Source organism: Gavialis gangeticus, unplaced genomic scaffold (genome assembly GCF_001723915.1).
Source record: "Gavialis gangeticus isolate Ggan-Ray unplaced genomic scaffold, GavGan_comp1, whole genome shotgun sequence".
NCBI classification, from domain to species: domain Eukaryota; kingdom Metazoa; phylum Chordata; order Crocodylia; family Gavialidae; genus Gavialis; species Gavialis gangeticus.
The window spans coordinates 49,201,133-49,224,850 of record NW_017729030.1 but is presented as its reverse complement, the minus strand read 5'-3'; the positions used below and the strand labels follow the sequence as shown (position 1 = coordinate 49,224,850).

General features: G+C 42.3%; 1 protein-coding gene across 2 annotated transcripts in view; it reads right to left on the bottom strand.

Annotated features, from left to right (window-relative positions):
* The window catches only part of ARHGAP10 (Rho GTPase activating protein 10), a 246,540-nt gene that overhangs the window by 139,134 nt on the left and 83,688 nt on the right, over positions 1–23,718 (bottom strand). For both annotated transcript variants that reach the window (XM_019522175.1, XM_019522176.1), the window contains exons 4-7: positions 15,490–15,561; positions 14,030–14,131; positions 8,321–8,431; positions 6,040–6,144 (exon numbers count right to left, since the gene is read on the bottom strand). In XM_019522175.1, the coding sequence (XP_019377720.1) occupies positions 6,040–6,144; positions 8,321–8,431; positions 14,030–14,131; positions 15,490–15,561 (390 nt within the window). The remainder of the gene's footprint in view (positions 1–6,039; positions 6,145–8,320; positions 8,432–14,029; positions 14,132–15,489; positions 15,562–23,718) is intronic.

The window sequence follows — 23,718 nt, the reverse complement described above, 5'->3', positions numbered from 1 at the left end:
CAGAATTGGCACTGAACACTGAATGGATGGCGAGCTCTTCAATCTGGGTTGCTTTTGCTCAAAGACCAAAGTATTCAAAATAACTGCCCTTGGCCTTCAATATTCCAACAACTGTGCCACCCTTGCACACATGGAATAAAACCTTCAGATCACACTGGATCTTTTCAGAGAAGCCTATCAAACTTTAGGCCTCTCTCTCAGCATCAAGAAGACTGAAGTGCTCTATCACACGCTCTAAAATTTGCATTGAGGAAAAAACCCGAAAGGTAGTCGAACATTTGGTAGCCCCATCTCTCAAAGTGAACAGTGCACAGGATCTGATGCACAAGCGCCTCCTTCAGGAAATTGTGATCGTGATGTCCAGAAAGACACCAAGACCCAGGGGTACAATGCAGTCATCATCCCTACCCTCCTGTATGAACACAAAATGCAGGTGACCTATCATCGTCATTTCAAGAACCTGGAGAGGTATCAAGATGCCTCTGGAAAATCCTCCACATTAAATGGGAAGATCACCCCACAATGGACACCAGTATCCTAGCTAAAGCCAATGTTACCAACATTGGAGTTGGTGATCCTGATCACCAACTTCACTGGACTGGACACTATGTGTGGATGCTTGACTCTCAGCTCCCAAAATGAGTGCCTTGCTCCCAGCTTAGTAATGACCTGAGATCTTTCAGTGACCAGAGGAAACACTACAAGGATATATTGAAAGCATATGTCAAGAAAATGGATGCCAACATTGAGAGAGTTAGGAGAAGCTGGCTGCCAACCCATTCCAATGGTGCCACAACCTCAACCAAGTGGCAGCCAGTTCTCAGGTAAAGTACCATGCCTTCAGAGCAGAGAAAGGAAAAGGAAAGGAATCTCAGCCTGCAGCCTACTCTCCTCTGTGAAAAGACCTGCAACTTCTGCGGATCGGTCTGTAGCTCAAAGATTGAACTCTCAAGTCATCTGAAGACCCATCAATGAGCTGTGGTAGAGATCATCCTCCAATTGAAGGACTGCTGATGATGACACATGTAGGACCAACTATCCATCTTCTTCCTTGCAGAAGGCCCCATCAATGACCTAACATGAGACAAACTGGCCCCTGTTTTGTTGCAAAGTGAAATTTCAAATTCAAATGTGACATGTACCCAGACCAGAAAGCAGAAAAGTTGGAGAGCATCATTGGAGCCAGCCCCAAAAGCTGGTTTCTGCAGGTTTTAGGCTTGCCATCTTGGCCTGGCCCAGCAGGAAATCAGCCAGGAAGATCACGCTCCCCCTGGCTGCTCAGTACAGGACAGTGAAGACGTATATAATCTCAGAAGAGTCCAAGTCCAGCATGCCAAACAGTGCTGAGGGCAGCCAGGAGGGAGAGGACAGTCCATGAAAATACGGAAGAGTCTTCTGCACCTCCTCTTTGCAGAAAGTGCAGGTTGCCAGTGCCACCAGGTTTAAGTGGTGGACATAAGGCAACAGTTTTCTTGGCAATGGGAAGGACACCTTTCACTTCAGTCAAAACATGCAGAGCAAAATGGACAGCACAGGCCCAGCCAGTCAGCCAGAGCTTTGGCTGAAAGCTAAGTTGAAGAGGTGGGTCAGCTTAAAGGTGTGCAGCCAGACCAGGAAAGCAGAGAGGCTTCCAGAAGCTCAGCTCGGCACTCCCTGCTGCAAGACCAAGTTTTGCATCAGGGGCTCCTGCAGCAGTTTTGGAAATCACCTGCCCTGGCATCTCAGAGGTAAATCTGCCAGGCCTGAAGATGCTGCAGTATAAGGGCAGCAGAGTGTCCCAACTCAGGTGATCAGGATACAACAGGAAAAATTCCCACAGTTTGAGGTCCCCCACCCAACACAAGCAAGCAAATGCCAGTTGTTGCCAGTGGAAACATTCCCCAACAAAAAACAGGCACTGAAGGCTTGCAGGCAGAAGGCAACCATACTGCTTGTCAGTTTTATTAGCATCTGACCTCTCTTGCTTGTGGGTAGGCACAGGATAGCCTGCTGAAGCCAGTGGTGCCTGTGCCAGAAGTCTACTAAAAGTTTCTGGAACCTCTTAAGCAGGATAATTTGTAGGTCAAGGATGGCATACCTGTGACACAGAGTATCAGCTGCCAAGTTGTTGATGACAAAGACCCAGGCTCGGTAGGAGGGGCTGGCCAGGCACCAGTGGCGCCACTATAGTTGTGCCTCAATCTCTTCAAGGCAGCCTTCCCAGTTTCTGGGTAGATACTAGGAGCTGTCATATCATCAGTATGTGCCGTCACCGTAAGTTGTATGGAGCAATGGCCAGTGCTATGGCTCAGAAGGTCAGGCCCATCAGGCATTGCCACATTGGAGAGGAAAGGAAGGAGATGGGGAGGGGGACCCCGTGCATAACGGCCAAGTACAGACATTCAGGGCGTTAGGGGGAAGTTAAATCAATTCAAAATGCCTGACCAATATCAGGTAAGTCCAGATGGGGGGACTAGTGGACAGATCTGCTGGGGGATGGAAGGGAAGCACAACCCCCAGTGAACCTACACCCTCATCTCTCCCCTTCCCCTCCCCCTACTGGGACTGACTTGTTCAGCTCTCGCAGAGGCAAATGGTAATAAAGGTGGCTGCACCCCAAGTGGCTTGAGGGATGGGGGTTGAAAGAGTGGCTGGTCAGGGGGAGGAAAGAGGGAGCAAGGGCCAGAGGAGCAAAAAATAGTCCAGTGCAGGGGGTAGGCGGGTGCGAAAAGAGCAGCCCTGGGGCTCGGGCCAGTGACTGGGTTCTCTTAGCCCCGGAGCTACACAGGGAAAGTGTACACAAGTTCCATGATCCAGTTTGACCTAAATTGAATAAGTCTGATACTACACAGATCCAAGTTTATCTTAAACTTAGTTCTGCAATTTTTAGACTGGTTTGTGTGCATGGAGCTTCTGTACAGTTACAGGTTTAGACTGATTGTCAGTCACTGAGATGCAGTCTGTAAGTGTAAGGTCAGCACCAGAACAAGCTCAGTTTAAATTGGGTGACCATTTTGAAACCTATCTAACCTCCTGAATGTCTGCACTTGAGACAAAATGTTGGAAAAGCTATATGGACTATGGTGGCAGTGTTAATCAGTCCACACCCATTCAGGTTTTATGATCACAATATTTGTGTCTGGCTATCACAGAATGCTGAGTTAATTCAAATCCTTGGCTTTGCAAACCTAATTTTGCTGAAATTCTAGCCAGAACATGTCACTTCTGAATTTTATCAAATTTTGCACACACATACACCCCAATTTTTTTCCTCTAAGCCTTGTAAATCACACGTGCTGAGGCAAGTTAAGCATGGTCCAGGAAGGTGATGTCAGACATTCTATGGACATTTCAGCAATCTTTCCTCCTAACCTCTGTTCTCTCCTGTTCAACCCTGATATAACATTAAGTTCAGATCAGAAGTGTCAAGCTGATCCAGCCCCACAGGTTGGATGACTCACCCAGGGTCAGCCCATGGGGTGGATCTGGAGCACAGAGCCATGTCATTTGGCCGGCAAGGCCAGAAATTTGGCAGCAGCAGTGTTAACTGCCACAGCTCCAAGAGCTCCAGAAGCTGCTGCTCAACCCCCTGCCACATTTCTGGCTCTAGGGACAGCTTTGCAGGCCAGATGGTACAGCTACATGCTCCAAATCCAGACCATGGGCCCACAAATTTGACCATGGAGTAAGCAGAAGTAGAATTAGTTGCACAGCAATTAACATTGGTATCCTCTCTCCACCATCAAATTTCTGATGCCAAAGGCTAGATGATATGGCTGCACTCTGAACTGGGGCTCAGGAACAGATAAATGTTATACTGTGGTAGCTCACACTAGCCAGATGTTATTGAGCCTTACCACTGGGTGACAGAGAAGGAAGTAATAGTCAGCTTTTCTTTAGCTAACTGCTACCTCAGGATGGATGCAGCCAAAACTTAAACCAGAGTAACTCACACCAGGAGGGTTCCACTCCTCCCCTCACAATTCTCGATTCTTTCACCTACTGGATGGGTGATATCATAATGTACGAGCGGCATTCCTGCAAGAAGTTGGACTGAATGACCTTGAGGTCCCTTCCAACCCTATGGGTGCGTCTACACATGTTGATATGGCGACGTTGTTAGTGCCATTATTTAGTACTTCCTTTTGAAAGAATGATATCTTTTATGTTCTTATGGACTTATAAGTCAGTGTCCAAAGCCCACCAGTCTCTCCTTGCTCAATCCTGCACCTCTATCTCCAACATATCAACCATTTCAACTGTAACATGGCCAAAACCTAAGTCATTTTCTCTTCCAAATGTTCTCCTACTTTGTCTGTCTTTACATAGCCATCCAGGTTCACAGCTTCAGAATACTGGACTCTTCCTTTTATGCTCTTCCCACATAATGACTGTTGTTACAAAGTCTTACTTCTTTTCCCTTACAGAATTTTTTTAATCCAACTCATCTGTTCAATCCAGCTCTATAATCAAAGTGAGATATGACAGTTGAGAATAATTCAACCTGTTCTCTGACCATGACACTTTCGCCTTCAAGCCTCTCTACTGACTCACTTTCATCTACAAGTTCAAATTTAATTCCTCATCCACACTTTCAAAACCTTGCATGACTCCACCCTCATCTCACATTTAATTTCTTGCTCAGCTCAACTTACATTTTTTTAACTACAACCACAGCATCAGACTGAAAGGCACCTTTATGCCCCTCTCCTACTCTCAGCTTTGTCCTTGAAATAATCATCCACTGTTGGTGGGATACATACATTCCCCCTTCGTTCAAGTCCTTCCAGAAAAGGCCAACTTTCTTTGATGTTCCCTAGCACTAATTCAGAATCATCAAATTCTCCTTGCTAACCTAACATAACTTGAAGGGAAATTTCATGAGTGAAGACAGAAGATTTATATGTACAGCAAAAGAGGAAATGAAAGAGCAGTACCATCAAGATGTGATCACCACATCCTTCAGTAATCAAATATTATTGTAATCTTAAACCTCACTTTTTTCCCTACTAGCATCTACTTTTCCAATTCATTAAATTATGTCTAAACTTAGACAGTTATCTCCTAGAAGGATGGCTTGTGTACTAATTCCAGACAGCCCTGAAGACTAATAACCAACACAGCTTAATGAGCTGCTTGCTAGCATATTAGGCAGCAGGCCTCCTTCCTAGCCTAGCAAGGAGTCACTACTCCCCCACGCCATTATACAGCAGCTTCATTCTTCCACTAAACTTATGCAAAAATGTCAAAGAGGTTGTTCAGCCCATGCGGGGCTACTTCTTTCAATCCCCTTACTTCTAGGTCTGCTATAGGAAGGACTCTGTTCCCATTCTGTAGCACTTTCATCCCTTTCTACAGAGTACTCAACTGCTTCCCAGCCAAGTCTAACAATTGTAAAGGTCTGGTTTTCCCCTTAAAATGGAGCAATGTTACATATAGCATAGGTAATAGCATGGTGCAACCCACATGCTTCAGAACACAATTTTCTAATAGTGTTACTTCTAGCAAAGAATATCTAGGCTTCCATGCCATTCTTTCTTTGGCTCTCAAAGGAGGTGCCACCAAGTTTATCAAACATTAAGAAATGTGATCACTTCAATTTTACGTTCTTCAGTTACATCCAGTATATTCCTACTATAGATGACATTCTAACCTAAATTTAAAAATATACCTAAAAAGGTCAAGAGATCTATATTTCATTGCTAGTCCCAACTTATGAAAAGGATGACTGTTTTCCAATCAGAACGTTAAACACATGTAATGTGGGTATAAATGAATTTGAAAACATTATCTAAAAAGATGTGTGTCTATGACAAAGTCAAAGTATTTTAAAGGGTATTACAAACCACTAGGTGGCAGGACTTACTGCATTATCAGTCATCAGATAATGGTTTATTCACTCGTACAGCTGGTTAGCCAGAAGATGGCATTATATGCCTATACTCTAAGTGATTAAGTAACATTACTAAGAAACTATTGATTATAGTCGACCAAATACAGTAACATACATTTTATTAGAGAAAGTTGGAAATGACTTAAATGTAAGAGATCTTGACTTACATTTTGAATATTAATTTGTAGATCCATTTTGTAGTGATTAAAGTCTTTGGCAAGTTCATATCCTTGATGATAGAAAGTGAACAAACCCTGAAAAAATGACAGCACCTGAAGTAGAAGCAGAAGACAATTTCAGTTATCAGAGAAAGGTTGTGTTGTTGTATTTTCTTGTAACCCTTTAGAAAATTAAAACCAAAAAATTGTTTTTTGTTTATTTGTTTGTTTTTCAAATGTCCCCTATTCACAATGCACTAGTTAACTTAATTAACAGAATGGTAAGGAAAAAAAAATCAAAACAGTGAGAGTAATAACGCAGGAAAAGATGGACCTCTGCATTATGTATGAGAGGCACAGTCTGATTTAACAATACTTTGAAGCTATGCTAAACAGAGCATTTTAAGAGTGCTTTACCACCTTTACAGAAATAGAATCACAGGTTACATTCTCAGGGGAAATTAAACAGAAAAATAATTCACAGAGTCCCACTATATCAAGGGGTTTCAACCTTTTTTAGCAAGTGTCCCTTCTGGTGGTGGCAGCTGGACACAGAGCGGGGAGAGGAGGGTGTGCTCACACATGGCAGCCACCACCTGCCACCCACTGCCCTGCTGACCCTGACGCCCAATGCCCCATGCCACAACTGCGCCCCGAATTCCCATGGCCAGTTGCACATGTGGCTCTGTGGGCTGCTGACAGGCCTCATACCCAGGCAATCACACACCACTCCAGCAGCCTGCAGAGCTGCACGTGCAACTGGCCATGGGAAAGCAGGCCGGGCAGTGCCTGCACAGTGTGCAGAGGGGCGCCACTGCCTTTGCCCCCGACTCCCTCCTGGGAGTGAGCATAGAAACACGCTTCCCCCGCCACTGCCATTGAGACCCTGGCAGCAGCCAATCAGGAGAGCAAGCTGGGGTGGGGGGCGGCGAGACACCATGATGTGCCATGTGGAGCTGGCAGTGCCCAGCATGCCCCTCCCCCAGGTAAGAGGCAAATGCGCCAGGGGAGACACTGCCGCCATGCCCCGGGGCATGCTCCATCCCCGCCGACCCACCTACCTGACTATCCGTTCATGCATACCCCCGAAGATCTTTCTAAGTACCCCTGGGGGTATGCATACCCCTGGCTGACAACCCCTGCACTATATAGTCATGTACAAAACAAGCAACAGCATCCTCTCAGATACAGCTTGCCCAGTCTACAGGGCAAAGATTTTATCAACAGGTAGCTGCAAAGCCTCAAACTGCAAAGACACAGACATAAGGCCTGAAAATGCATTCTAAGACATACTGGTTTCAAACTAGGCTGTGAAGAAATGGCTCAAAGGGCTTGTGTCAAAGAATGACTACACAGCAAAGAGGCAAAGCTTCTGGGTACATTTGTTTTTAAAAGGGGAGATTTTGAAAGATGTTTAAGGCCTTGTTCACCACTACTTTAAAATAAAGAAGGCAAAGCAATAAACTCCCTGTGCTATTTTACAAAGCTAACATATAGTTAAAGAGTTCTTATGCCAGTATAACCTATCCCTGCTTCCCAAACACATGAAAATTATGCCAACATAGCACTTTAATGCCAGTAGATCTAGGCATTTATGCTAGTATAACTATTTTGATAAAAACAAAATAAAGTCTATATGCCCCTAACCAAAATAGCTATATCTGTAGAAAATTGGAGTTCTCTAGGCCTAATGAGTTTGGGGATTTAAAGTCAAGGGGGCTGTTTTGCCTAGACCCCTCAGCTTTGCAGAAAAATCCATTCCCCCATTTCAACAATTAGCCTCTAAGCATTTCATTAAAATAAAAAACTTGAAACCACATACTATTGGCCTAAGTTTAACACTGGGTTAGACTCCTAACTCAAATATGAGGAAACTTTAGGACAAATCCAGCCAGGAACTTTAAGTAAGCCTCAGTAGCATGTTTATGGCTTGCATTGAAACCCAAGGGAAATTCATTCTTTTTCCAAAGCCTCATCTCTCACAAAATTTGAGAATTTCAGATTACCCGTATTTTGGAGCTTCAGGAATGCATGCAGCTTTTTAGTGAACAGGTACAAACATAAATTAAGTCTACAGGACCTAATCTTAGATTAAAAACAGGTCTTTTGATCACTAACATTTGAGTGGCTATGAATTAAGTCAAAATAATCAGTTTGCCAAAAGCCCCCATAAGCCAAAACTGACGAATGATACTTTTTGTTTCACGGTCTGTTATATTTCCCCTCTGTCACTTAACTAAAAAAATAAGCTGCACTGCTTTCTTAATAAATTGCATTCCATAATACTTACAGGTTCCACACACTCAAACGTCTTTCGTTCCTGTATCTCCTGCAGCTTACACACATACTCAAGAGACACCTCATAGAAGTGTTTTCTATTTTGCTCCACTTGGCAGTCAGCCTGCATGCAAAATACAGTGATTAGAAGTTTCACAGACATAACGTATTGAATGACATGCATTAAGTATTTAAGATGGTAAATAAGATGTTCTCCAGACCAGGGACTCACCCCAACAGTATATACTACTCATTAGTTTACTTTTTAAAATATAGAAGCCTTGACATACTCTATATTGGAAGATTTTGTTACATTGTTTTGTTTCAGAAGGTTCATTTTCTTCACATGCACACAACTAAAATAACATTTCTTTACATTTCCATTTAATCTTATTTCAGATCAAACAAGTTGATGCAAGTATGTATTTAAAAGAAGGCCCCTCAGGGATACAGAGGAGGGAATATCTGGATTCCTCTCCTAAAAGGGGTGGAAACTGCCCCCATTCAACCTGGAAAAGTAAGTGTTAATGCAAAAGATCCCTCTGTCTCACACCCCAGGCCCACTCCCCCTCCTCCACAAAATAGGTTCATCTGAAATGTTTGGAAGTTTTCAGCTATTTCCTCATCTGACCTCCCTACACTTACATGGACTGAGAAAGCAAAAGATAATCTTCTGGCTCCTAATTTAATTGCTGATTTGTCATGGGTTCTCAGGATGTATTGCAAAGGATATCTGTGTGACATACTGCTGGCAGCAAAACAACAGTTTAAAAAGACTCCCATTCATTCCATATATTAAATGTACAATGCAGCTAACAACATATTGGAAATTTAACAAACACAAACATATTTACAACCCAAGCAGCTGTTTTATTATTTTGGCTTTTACTAAGTGCCAATGAGACACTGATCCTGTGTATCCGTTATGTTTCAGCTACCATTCATTCCTACCCAGACACAAGTATTACTTCATGCAGTTTGCAAGTTAATATACGCTATTAAAAATGACACACGTCCCAGCCAAGCCTCATGACTGCAGAAGAAATGAATAACTGAAATTCCTTTTGTTGGAATAAATTAAGAGACACTGACCACTGGCAAACTTTAAAATTATTATGGGATGGGATCTGATTCCTGATCACAACAACTGCACATCTTGCCATGCCCTTGCCATGCCACACACGTATGGTGGACATACAAGTGTTGAGATCAAGGACAGATCCCAAACATGCGACTGCCAGCAGCCAGATGCAAGGCAATCAGAGGCTGTTGGCTGGTGGAGCTGAAGGGCTCCTCCCACTGGCAGTTTAAACTTCACATCCAGCAACCCCAGAGACTAACAACAGGACCAGGGGCTCTTGGTAGGCTCTAGATTACTGGGTGTGAAGCTTAAACTCTCCAGCAGGGGAAGCCCTCTGTGTCCCCTCCACCAGGAGCCTATTTATTCTCCAGGGCGGCTGGGCATGGGGACGTTTGAGTCCAGGGACTTAAACTCTTCAGCAGGAATCTAACTTATTTCTAAAACTATGCAATCAAGCCTGTCACACAACTACAAGGCACAGCATGTTAACCTGCCACAGGTAAAGCAGGGGGACAACTGCTTTGGTGTTCTGCTGCTGCAAGGCTTATTGAAATGCACTCAAGAAATCAGAGGGCCATGCTTTGGAGGAAGCCAAAAAATCCCATGGTATTTTCTGATCTGACCATGCGGTAAAATTCCTTCCTGATTCCAAATGTGGAGATCGGTCTGACCTGGGGCGTAGGGGCAAGAGCCTCTAGCCAGGAACCTCAAGGTTATAGTCATATTCCCTGTTTGGACATATTTTCATCTGACCATTCAGGATGAGAGCTGCCCAAGTGTACCAAAGCCCATGCCTCTATTAATGTTTAAAACAGAAATAAAATACAAGTTCCAAATAGCACTACACACTAATATAGTCATCTGCTTCCTTCCACAGTCTATTTTTTGTTAACTCAGGGAATATAAACAAACAAGATCTACCTCAGTAACTACCTCAACACAGGCATGTTCCATGCTGCACTGTATTTTGCAGAGGCCTCACATATAGACAAATAGTCCAGGAACAACCCTGTATTAACAGGGTCAAGCGCTATTACTATAATGTAAGCATAACCATAAGACAGCTCAATTTCTTAGCTTGTTAAATTCACTTCTAAATCTCTTGTTTAAGTGCATATTCCATATGCAGGTAGGAAAAGACATAGAAAGCTAACTGTATAGCTAATTTTGTAGCTGATGACAACTCCATCAACTTTTTGTATGTACATCTAACTCAAGCAGCCCACCTTTCCTCAGATGGCCTGCAATCCACATCTTTATCATCTTTGTTTTTTAGCTCTCTGGATCCTCTCCAGTTTCTCTACATCCTTCTTAAATTGTGGATCCCAAAATAACGAAGAATATGCTAGCTGAAACCTAACTAAGATCAAGTAGGACAATTATCTCCCAGGTCTCCTGTAGAGTAAGCAACCATCAAACCTCTGGATCATGGTGTACACATAAGAAGTCTAGGCAGATGCCTAATGAATCCATTCGAGGCTGACAGTTCCATATACATTATTTTTACATATGCATTGGTATTAGTTCTTCTCTACACTTCTCTTGCAGCTGCTTGACCAAAAATATTATATCTATGGTGGAACTTCCTGAGTAAGAACCACATTAACTTTCAGGATAGATTCTTTTACCTAAAAATTGAAACCTAGGGAAGATGATGCGAGTGACAATTTTTCCAATTAGGTTCAACAGGGAGATACCTCTATAGCTGTCACAGTCACTTCTATCCCCTTTATTTTTGTATAACTGTACAGACTGAGCATCTTTGAAATTGTGGTACCATTTCCTTTTTTCAACAGAGCAGTATAACTTCATGAAGTTTTTGAAGTAATTCGTCATTGGCCCATTTGTTGATTTCAGCAGGAAAACAGTTGCTGCCATATGCCTTGTTCCCAGGACTTCATTTAATGGCTTTCTGCAAGTCTTCTAATGTAGACTTGTTGCCCAAATCCACCATCACTTTGAACTGTGGTAATCGTTCAGGCTTTTTGTTTGATTTCAGTCTCATTGGAGTATATAATTCCATAGGCTGCTTACAGATTTTAAAAAACAAAAAACCCAGCACTTTACTTTAAACTCAGTGCACTCCTGCAATGAGCTCAATACATGCCCACAAGATACTGTGCAGTTGGATGTGGCTTGCCCAAAATCTGTATAAACTGGGCGCTTAGTGGGGCTTTTCTGGCACTTTTATCTAATAGCTCAGGGGTTGGCAATGTTTTTGGGCAAAGTGCCAAAAACACCATCAACTTCAACTTGCAAGATGTTGGTGTGCCAGGGGTGGATGGTGGGGAAGGCATGAGGGGCCCGATCCTTGTTGTGGCCATGTAGTCCTGGCCCCTTCCTTGCCATCTACCCAGAGGTACATATGCCAAGCAAAATGCCTCAAAGTACCACACTGGCGTGCCAAGTCGCCTACCCCTGTAACAGCTGATTGAACCAGCTTTAGATAAAAGCGCAAAAAGCCCCAGCTGAAGTATCCGATCCATAAATGCTGCAGAGCTGAAACCAACGTGCTGCTTCTTCCAGGAAAACCTCAGTTTTGGGGGGATTTTCTTTAAAAAGTTGTCTGATGATGAGCAGGATGCTGAATTATGTTTCCTTCAGATTATGTTTCATATTCCACAAGAGGACGGGTTGATGGAAGGCTCTCCTGGGCAAGAAATTTCTCTTGTATTGTATTGTAGCTCTGTGCTCAGTGAACATGCAAATGTTCAACAGGCAGAAGCAAGGGTGTCAGCTTTATAATTTTACAAGAAGGAAGTTTTCATTTAAAAAAAATGGCTAATTTTGATATCTTCCATGTTGCAGGGATACAGGTTGTAGCCATATTGGTCTATAGGCGAAAGGAATCAGCACTCATGGTAGAAGTGATATCTTTTATTAGACCAACTATCTATTTGGTAATAACTAGAACAACTAGATGCTTGGTTAATACACTGCTCTAACTTTTATCTGAGCCCAATTTGCACAAAATGAACTTTTCCAACCAGGAGATCTTACAACACCTTCAGCTCTCCTGTGAAATACGCATTTTCATTTCCACCTGGGAGAAATTTTATAATCTTTGCATTCTTCTGTGCCTGAAGAAGGGTGTCTGCATCCAAAAGCTTGCAAATAAAGATTTTTTTGCAAGTATCTACTTGGTCTAATAACAAATACGACCCTCTACCATGAGTTCTGATTCAAAAATGTGATACTGAATTCAGTCTTCCTGAAGTATACCATGTCCCCTATATTTCCTTCACCCAAACTAATCGCCCAACCAAAGGAGGAAAGAAATATGGCATGCTTTTTTTCTTAATAAATTCAGCTTGGCTGCTCAGAATCACCACTCCCTTCTCTAGGTGTTAACCAGTTGATTGACTTATGATTTGCTCTGGTAACGACTGTAAAAGAGATCACAATAGCTATTCTAAGTGACTTTTCTGTACTGATTTTTTCAAATAAAATTCAGTGCATCTACTTTCTACTCCTAACATGAGGTTCTGCTACACACCTCAAGATGGTTGCCTCTGGAATGTTGTACATTTCCTTCCAGGTGGTGTCATGTTTCTGTTTCAGATATCTACAGGTCTTCCGACCTTTAGACAGGCTTCTAAAAACAAAGCTTCTAAAAAGGCTAAAATAACTCCTGTACATTTTTCAATACAGTTTCTTCAGCATGTGATCAATTTTTCAGACAATTTCTACCTATGCTTCTCCAAACATTTATCTGTAGGCATGAGGTTAGTCCCGACTGACTTCAGTGGGACTATTCACCTCTTCAAAACTAAGCACATATATTTTTGCAACATTTATGAATAATACAACATTCAGAGATAGCATGTAGAAGAAATCCAAGTATGTTCTGGCTCTTCAAGTTACCGAGTAGCTTATTAGGTGTGAAAATGATTTTTTGTGAAGGAGGCTGCTGGGAACATTTTGTTCAGAAAAACCTTATCTTTGGGGAATTTTTAAGCATTACCAAAATATATGAAATATTCATAGACAAAAGCAGTTAAGGATTTTGGGAGTTTTCTTCATGGTTAAAACAACTCTTCTGTCTACAGAGGCACTAACAAAACTTCCTCTGCTCATTTTCCCATACATTATTTACTGGTCTTCCAAAAATAAAAACTAAAGGAAGTACAATGGACCCCTGAGGGGACAGAAATAATACCATGGAAAACAAATCAAATTTTAAGTTCTATGCTATAAAAACATCAAACCCCACTCCCTCCTCCTGCCCCCCATACTTTTTGGAGCATCATTTCAAAACATGAGTCTTCAAAAATTAAAAATAAACAAACAATCCAGGCGCACAGGCATTATTGCACTTAACATTGAGTATAAACATGGGGAATATTTTAAAGACAATTTTCTTTCTTTAAGTGCATCATCCAAATCTTCCCTATAAAATAAAAAGTACCAGTATGCATGTGGTGAAAGCTTTATAAAAGTGCAGGTTTAATCATAATGCATTCATGGTTTGCTATTCCTTTAACTTGAGTACTGACTGCCTTACCATACCTTCTAAGTAGATAGCAATTTATTTTTCAACAACCTCAATGATCCTGCTGTGCTAATATTAACTTATTTGATTACCTCAAACTAAAAAGACCTGTGTCCACGGCAATGCTGAGAAAATTGTAGCAACCATACCTCTTGTAACTGCAGCTCTTTCTTCTTGGCCGACAAACTCAAATGCTTCTCTATCAAACTGTAGTTCTTCTCTGTCTCTTTGTCAAACTTCTTCTTTTCTTCCTGCAAGTAATAAATTCAACATTTATTAAAACATAAAATATGGGGACAGCATTTTATCCACTTGGTACAGGTGAGACACATGTGAAAACAGCCAGTAGAGAATAGAGAATGCAAAAATACTACATCCCCAAGTGAACAAACTGATATTTCAAATCGATTTTTAATCAACTGAGTGCCTGAATCTAGTCCTGCTGAGCTCTGTTACACTAAATATGATCCCCATGCTAAGCTCATCTAAACATACAAATGAAGGGTAAGTGCCTGTGCCAGATCTTTCACTAAACCCAACCCCAAACGTATTCTTAAATAAGCTTTGAAAACTGGAAGGAACGACAAACTAAAGTGATGTGAGATAAAAGATGACATTACATCTGGTGCTTACTGAGACTTGGAGAGACTACTGAGAACAGACACTTGCTTGGTTAAATTTAACTTTTAGATTTATCAAAAGAGTCTGTTTCTGAAGAATTAATTCAGTAAGTACTCCTTATCTCACAGGAGATACTAACATTGACTGGGTAGGTAAGATCCTATTCCTCAAGGCTCACTTATCCATAAGAATCCTTAGAAATTGGAGAACATACTTATTTTTCACTTTTGTAATGAGTATACCGTGTATTTTTGCTATAGCAAACAGATCTAGCATCCCAGACCAGAGGTGCTCAACCTCTGGCCTACAGGCCAAACAAGGCCTGCAGAGCCATCAAATCTAACACACAGGTCAGGAAATTTGGCAGCAGGGAACCAGCAGACTTTAACAGTCACCCTCCTCCCTGCCAAATACCCAAACTCCAAGTCCCAGGGGTCTGGTCAGAGCCAGGCTGCACTACCCTTTCCATGGCAGGGCTGGGTTGCAGCTAGGCCACACCCCCTTTGCCCCCCCACAGAATTAGGTCATGCCCCCCTTTTTTTTTTTTTTAGGGGGGCTGCCCCCCTTCCTCCCCCGCAAGGCCAGGCCATGCCCCTTTTCCCCCAGAGGCCTGAGTTACTCCCCCATTTCTCCCACCGGGCCAGGCCACCCCCCCCTCCAACATGTAGCAGTCTTTTCATTATGCAATTAAGTGAACATAGGGTAAAGCAATGGGGTCATCTATTAGCAACATCAGATAGTCGTGTGAGGGATTTCTTGTACCCAAGACAGAAAAGAATGGGGGGGAGGGAAGAGGAAAAAACACATTCCTCCCCTCCCAGCACAAACTTTCCATTTGTTTCTGAACCAAGTTCCCAAAGAAAAAACAAAGTGGTACGTAAAATTATATAAACATCGGCATTTCTCCGCACTCTGCCAAATGTGTCATGAGTGCACTTTGATCAGAGAAATCAAAATCAACTGTTTCAAATGAAAATTAAGGACAAACCTTTACAGCTCCTAGCTGCTCTTTTCTAAACCTTTCCAAAGGTTTGATCAGAGTCTCAGTAACACTGAGTGCCTAAAGAAAAAAACAAGAGTACAGCATTACATTTCTGTAGGATAGAACACAATTTTATTTTTTTCATCCCGCATAAAAAAAACCTAAAGCTCTTGGGAAAACTTTCAAAGGCACTTAAGAGCCTGGATAACTTCTCAAAATGACTGCAGCTCCTAACTCATAAGAAACACTGAATTTTCATCCCTGAGCCTTAGCACTGAAGTAAAAACTACAGTATTTCCCAAACAAATGTGGCACTAGGAATTTTATAAAGTCTTTGAAAAGTGCAACCAAGCTGATCCTGCTATATGTGCATCAGTTTTTCTGGACACAGAAAGAATTTCATCATTCACCTTTGTGTCAGTCTTAAACAAAAGCATTTTCATTTTATTTTCCATAAATCACAGCCAAATAGTTTCAAGCACTCAACAGAATTATACAAGTGAACACCAAGCAATCCACTTCTCATACACAATTAGAAATTCAGCCTGTTAATTAATTAGGCTTTGAAGTTTATTTCTTAAGTACTTACATTAATTATATGAAATATCCTACATTAAAAGAAAGTATTTAGATTGCATCAGTGAGAAAACAAGAAATGCACTTGCTGTGTAACCTACATTCTACCCCTCCACCCCATGCCTCCACCCTGTACACTAAAGAAATAAAAGACAGGGGCCTAGAAAAAACAGTCTATGATTACTCAGTTAAAAAATGTGTCAAACAAAGCTGGAGAAAAAGCAGCATTTCCAGTTTGCAAGATTTTTTTATTTTAATAAGCCAAAAGACTTGGAACTGGATCATGCCTAAACAAAACTGTTTGGAATTTGACATGCCTGAAGTTCCCCGCAGGAGAGGAAGTTACAAAAAGGTCAGTATCATCTAATAGCTGCAGGAGTTTCCCAGGGCCTCCATTCCCTAATCAGACTGCAAGGTAAGTCTTCCCTCAGGCCATTAACCCCGTAACTTTCAGCCTCTCCAGCAGGATCCAGGGCCATACAGGTTTTCTTTGGAGCCCAGCTCTGAATTTGGTGAAAGGCCACTGAACCTGAAATATTCCAGATAAAACATTTCAGGCTCAGAAATCTTCAGTGAAATCATTTGCTCAAAATAATTCTGACCAGCTCTAATCATGGCAAGCAGGGAAAATTGAGCTTACACAAGACAAGCTCAGAACAATGCTTCCTAACTTTGGAGTGCTTGACTTCGTAGGTTAAATGATTTCATTTGGGGGAAAAGCTGTACTGCTACCAAGAGCGTCCACAGGTGGCAAACAGTGGAATGACCTTCAGGGAAGGTTAATATAAAATAAGCATGGGTAACTCTGACAAATAAGAGTCAAAAGAGCAAGCAGCAGCACCACCATCAGGATGTGGCCACTGTGTGCAGATGACTGACACTCATCTTCCAAAGCAAATCCCTCTTCTCTCAACTCAGTCATGGTAAGAGGACCTGTGGAGGACAGAGGAAGCACTTCAAGGACACCCTAAAAACATACCTTAACAAGGGTAGCATCAACCTTACAAACTGGGAAATGCTGGCTGGTAACAGATCTCAATGGTGCTGCACCATACATCAAAATACAGCCCACTTTGAAGAGAATGGTCACCACTAATAAGACTGCCCAGCCCCCACCCTAAGGTCAAGTCATCAGTGGCAGAGCAGGAAGAAGATGATGTTAGACTCTCAACAGCTGCGAAGGCAGATGAAGGCTGCAGTAGAACGAGATCCCCAGTTGTCTAGGTCTCCTTGCCATTGGATCAAGGTCCCATTCTGTCAAGAGTTATGTGGAAGCTGATGTGCAGCAGCTTCTCCACAATAAAAGAAGTCACACACAGGTGTCTTCTGTGAAAGAAGAGAGCCATGGAAGGCAATCACTCTCAACTGCAAGGGATTGCCAAAAAAGAAACAACTTCAAGAAATAAATTCCGAAGACTGCTTGAGCAACAGTATTAGTTGCATTAACTAGAGACAGCAGGGACCAGAGGCATGAAAAGGAGAGAACATGTCAAGTCATTGGTTCCATGTGTTAGGTCCAAAAGAAGTTACTGAAGGGGCATCCTAGACCTCCCTAAAAGTTGGGGGAAAACTTGCTCTCTGTTGTAACTCCACACTAAGGGATGGACCACCAGCTCTCAGGTGTTTCCAGTACAAAAGTGATCAGTGGGTGTGGATGTTTCGAACATTTGTGCCTTTGATGATTTATGCCAGAATGCCAAGCTTTCCCAACAAAAAGAGACGAGGGCAAATTTCAACAGTGTATAACTTCAGTAAAACCCAAAAGGAATTTCATGGGACAAGCCAAAAGCACATGTCTAGCCTCAGAGCTGAGTGCCTGTAGTGAACAACAGAAACATGAGAGTTCATCTTGAAAAGACTAGAAGTCTTTACCTAATGGAAAGTTTTATGCAGTTTATCTGTAAATGTTGCTGTGGAAACTTGTGGCAACTAGACTAACGTCTCAGTGAGGGAACAAACCTGCCCCTAAACAGAATTCAACTTAGCTGAGAGAGTAGAGGCAAAGTTATGCAGCCTGGAAAGACTTGTCACCAGACTGCCCAGTGCTTGCCAAGAAGACAGTACAACCTCATATTAAAGAGAAACCACGCGTTTAGGGAAGATTGGGAGGTAGGTAAAGGCAGTTAGAAAGTTTGGGAGGCAGGATAACCTCACTGCTTTTACTCCAGACTCCCAATGATGCATCCAAGAATACATTTGTTCTCGTCACAAATGACAATCAAACGAACACGATAATCACAGTCACTACTTCCAAGATAATCATAGTCACTATTTCCCAGGATATAAAATGCTTTGTTCCTAGATGCATGACTATGTATTCATCTGAATTTAAATCTCCAGCTTGCTTGCAGCAAGCTAAGTGACCTGGACTGCTATGTATCAATGACCGATCCTCCTGATTATTTAGTGCTACCTAGGTTTGTACATCCAACACAAGTTGTATTGCCAATGATCCATTAGAAGAAATTTAGTCACTGGAAAACCTGCCAAATAAGGTAGGGGCAAATCAATGATCTTTATGGAATCCATTAAAAGACATGCATTCAACAGTAACTCCAATTGACAATTCCATTGTAAGATTTGGCATAGAGCCATTTTTAATTCATTTGTGTGCACCCTGTTGATTTTGTATTGTTCAGGTGTTTAAAACAAGCAGGTAACTAAAACAGTTAACTGGCACTGTGACACAGCCAGGAATGCAATTACAAGCAGTTCAGAGCCAGGCAGTTTTCAATTGTAAAAAGTAAGAACATGATGAAATACCATACCGAAGGTCAGTTGGAAAAGGAGAAAGGAAACTGAAGCTGTTCATCTGAGCATCTTGGAGCTTTATACAGAGAATTAAACACAGAGAAAACAAGAATGCTGAAGTTTACTGCCTAGAAGTACCACAGCTTAGGCTGCTTAGTGCTCACCCAATATTCACCTGAAGCCTTTAATTCAAAATTCTGCTGGTACAACTTGGAAAACTGTTTCTGGAGCACATACATTGAAGACAAGATTTTCAGCAAAGGGTTATGATTCCATCCCTCTCCAACCCCACCCCCAAAAGAAGGCATGTGGTCATCGGAGAAAACATTGAAGCCTCAATAAAAATGGATCCAAGGAGGAGGAATCTATCTTACCAAAAATAAGACATACAAAAAAGGGACAACAGGAAAAATGGAGAATACTCAGGTATACTCTTGCAAAACAGAACACTACTCACATATGAGAAATTTTGTTGCAACTGCATTTCTGAGAGTAAAAATTATACCATAAACATTGTTTGGCTAATGCTTACAACTTCAGCAATCAGTAACTCCTTTATGGAGAAGCTCTGTCTCCCACCTGAAGATTTTACTACTCCATCTTTTAGTTCAATAGATTAATTTCCTTTTAAAAAAAAAAAAAAGAGAAGGTGGTGCAGGGGGGACGGGGACGACAAGTTTCTGTCTGAATATTTTTGCTCTCTCCAACTCCCTTTCTATAAAACAGCTTGTCTGATTTCTTGGATGTTTTCTTGCCAAGTATTAATTTCCATATCCTTCCAAGAGTCCATGTTCCCATTCTCACAGTTATGGTCTCTGTTCAGCATGCTGACTTTCCCACCATTACGTACTACAAGAGCAGTGGGATGTCCCTCAGCCACAATACAGATATTTGTGTTAAACTGGAGACCAGCGCTTGCTCAGCTCCAGCACCTGAAAGTCTACTTCTCTTCACAAAAAGTCTCTAGCTGTTTGGTCCCTACTCTAAGACATCTCACAAACTCTGTAGTACTAAATGCTTCAGGGATTTCCATCAGAAACTTACTAGAGCTACAAACTCAAGAGTGCGCTCCTTTTAGAACTGGGTCCTCTACAATTTAGGGCATTTAACAAGCAGTTCTGTGCATCCCAAGACCCTGATGCTTTTAAATTTGTATAAAAAATGTACAGGTAAGCAACAGAAGAGAAAGGAAAGGCTTCCCTTCCAGGTGAATGTGTTCTGAGGGAGCAATAAACAAGCTTCAGTGCATCAAAAGTGATGGCATAACTATTTTCCTCTCTTCTGTAAGAGATCACAGTCTACCTGTAGGTAAATGCATCTCCTGTTATTTTAAAAACATCAAGCAACTACCAAAGTGATTTGATAAGAGGAAATGTTTCTAAATTGTCTCAATAGAGAATTTCATGGTTTCTTCCAAGAGTACCATATCTGCAATGGAAGTAGAATCAGGTTCTTCATGCTTCTTTATATTAAGGGAGTGCTACCGGCTTACAAACAAAACACTAGCAGCACTCACGGGTCTCCACTTCAGTCATATTCTTTTTTTCCATTCAGTGGAAGCTTATGATCTGGTCCAAAAGACACTCAAAAATGTGTCCTGTGACCTATATGCTACTCTGTGTTCCACACTGAAAGAACACTGTGCATTCAGCTTATTGGCAAAGGCACTACTGACCTCACAGAACTTTAATAGCATAAGCAGAGAGAACAGAAAAAGCTCATAAATTCTTTAAAAAAAAAAAAAAAATTAAACAAGGATGGAAATATAAAGATTATGATTTTCAACTGAAGAGTACTATGTGCGATTTGGACTGCGAGAAAAATAACTTGCTATGAACAGAAATAATTGAACTAATTCAGGGACCACTGAAAAATGAATTGGAGAACAAGGGAGATCAAAAACAAACTTAAGTGATAAAAAGTTTCACAAACATACTCAGTATTTCCAATTTGGAAGGAGAACAGGTTGGGGAAAATACCCCTTCAAAAACAAAGGATCTAGGATACGAATATGAGACAGCTTATCACATGGGTGGCCAACATGCAGCATATGTGCCACACGGGGCATGGGCAGCTGCTGCATGTGGCACTTGAGCCTGAAGCACTCAGTAATATATGAGGGCAGGGGGGCTCAGAGCCTTCAGTCACAGAATGGAACAGGGACAGGATGCCACTAAGAAAGAAGCTGTCAGTGTTAGGAACCAAGTGACACATACCTGGCCCTGCAGCCAACATCTAAATTCAGTGCTTCGGATCCAATAAAACTGCAGTGGCTCCAGGGCCAGGGAACCTACCTGTTGGTGGTGACACCTCCTCTCACAACAGTGTCCTGCCTCTGCTCCGCACTGTGCAGCTAGAGACTCAAGTCCCCTTCCCACCTGCCTGACTATCCTCCAACACCCCAGGATGCAAACTCTGTGCGTGTGCATCTGAGAGCACACACTTTGCCAGTGTATTTCACAGGTATGCATTGACATGAAAGGGATGGTGATGCTCATCATGAGTCTTCGGTTGCCTTACAGAGATACAGATGGAGACATGCAGCACTGGAACTCACAGTCTAGGGGGCAGGGAGACAAGATGGACTAAACCAGGGGTGGGTAAAATACAGCCCGTGAGAAAGATCCGGCCCTCCAAGCACTTTCATCTGGCCCGTGGGACCCACCAAATAACTGTGCCCTGCCCAGCCCTTCCACTCACAAGGATGGAAGCAAGGTGCCCACACAGCACCGGAGAGAAGCCTCAGGCGCTGGAGCGGCTGATTCCCCACCTCCTGGGGAAAGGTGCCTGGGACTTCCTGCCCCTGCAGCACAGCCCCGGCAGGGAAGGCAGCTGGCTCCAGCACATGGAGCTTTTCTCCCGTGCCCAGCAACTGCAGGGGCTGCATGAATGGAGGAGAGCACCGGTGATACAGATGGCCTGGGGGAGGCTGCGATGTGCAGTGCTGGCTAGAGCCACACCACACCAGGCACCTACACGAGTGTCCTACCTGCTGCTGCTGCTGCTGTGCCATGGGCAAGTGGGAGGCATTCCCACACCCCCCAACCTCTCTCACTCCCCACACATACACAACCCCCAACATACCCTATGCCCCCCACACACACGGCCACACCCCCTCACAAACTCCCCTCGCACACTCCCACATCCTACTACACACACACACACCCCACCATACACCCCTCCCACACAATATACAGGACTAAGAATTTATTTTTGAATTATTATGCAATCACCTCTATATGCACTACGCAAACCCAAATCATGACAAAAATATTTTTTGTAATAAAATTAAAATATGCTATAGTAGGTGTTTGACTTTTAGTGCATGATTTTTTTTTTTTTCTGGTTCTAAGATGGCAACCCCCCCTCCCAAAAGGAGTATTTCTAGGGAGCAAGGGGTAGGACTTCCGGTCCCAAGATGGTGATAAGGGGGTGGAACAACTGTCAAGGGGTGGGACTGCCCATGTGGCCCTTGACAGCTCACCAAAACTCATTAAGCAGCCCTCCACCTGAAATAACTGCCTGCCCCTGGACTAAACTGTCTGCTAAGCCACACTAAGCTATGACCCTCTTTTTCCCCTTCTCCCACCCGTCCATGTTCACAGCTCCACTTTTAGATGCCCCACACAAGAGGACTCATGAAGGGGACCTTGGCAGATACCTTACAGCTGTGTTTCATAAACCTAGGCTGGAGCAATCCTCCTCTTGCCAAAACCTAGGCTCTCAAAGCCTGATGGAAAGAGAGGGAAAAATACTCCCATTTTCACAATTTGGTTCCCTAATTTTTTTTTATTTTAGTCCAATTCAAAAGCATAATGATGTATTAATATGGTTGTATCAGGAGCTCTTTAAACAACCTGAAAATCAAAACAGTATTAAAGAAGTAAGACGAAACAATGATTATATAGGGCTAAAAGTCTAATGAACAAAGAAGTTTCAGTTACCAGTGAATATAAATAATGGACCTACACTTTCCTTTGTTTTCCTTTTACTTCTACTGCATTCATAGACTATTTTCTTGTTGCCTTCTTAAAACGGGGAAGGAGAAAATAGTAGATGACATATAGAAGGTTCAAGTGTCCACTACCTCCTTACTTTGGTTTTTACAAAAAACGGTTAATTTCCATCCAATTATCAATTTTAATGAAGGGATAGGAATATGCGCCAGAAGTGGTGATAGCTCCTACCGTGGGGGTCTTTAAGACAAGGCTAATCAATCACCTTGCTGGGGTCGACTGACCCCAGTACTCTTTCCTGCCGTGGCAGGGGGTCAGACTTGATGATCTGCTCAGGTCCCTTCCGACCCTACCAACTGTGAAACTATGAGACAGGAAAAGAACATGCTAAAGAATATTTAGATAAGCTTGATGTATACAAGTTGGCAGGGCTTCATGAAAGTCATCTTAGAGCAAAGCAACCTCTAAACCATTAGCAATTATCTTTGAGAACTTGCAAACATAGAGGAGGTTCCAGAGGATTGAAGAACAGCAAACGCAAGTGTTTATCTTAAAAGTGGGGGGAAAGGAGGACCTAGGGAATTATATACAAGTCAGCCTAATTTCAAAAGCCAGAAAGATGCTGGGAAAAACATGTTATATAATTTATCTGTGCCAAGAACAAGATAAGTTGATAAACAACTCATATGAATTCATTCAGAACAAGTCATGTTGAACCAATCCAATTTCTTTCCTAACAGGACAAAAGAGAATAAACATATCTGATAGGATGACTTTAGTGAGGCTGTTGGACATATAAAAAACTTGAACACAAATTATGGAAATACAGTCTATGTAAACACACTAGCTGATTTTGGTTCATTATGCACAAGTTCATATTGCTACACTTAGGGAGAAAAAAACTCAAACTGGCTACAGGAATCAAGGACAATAAAAAGTCCTTCAAATATGT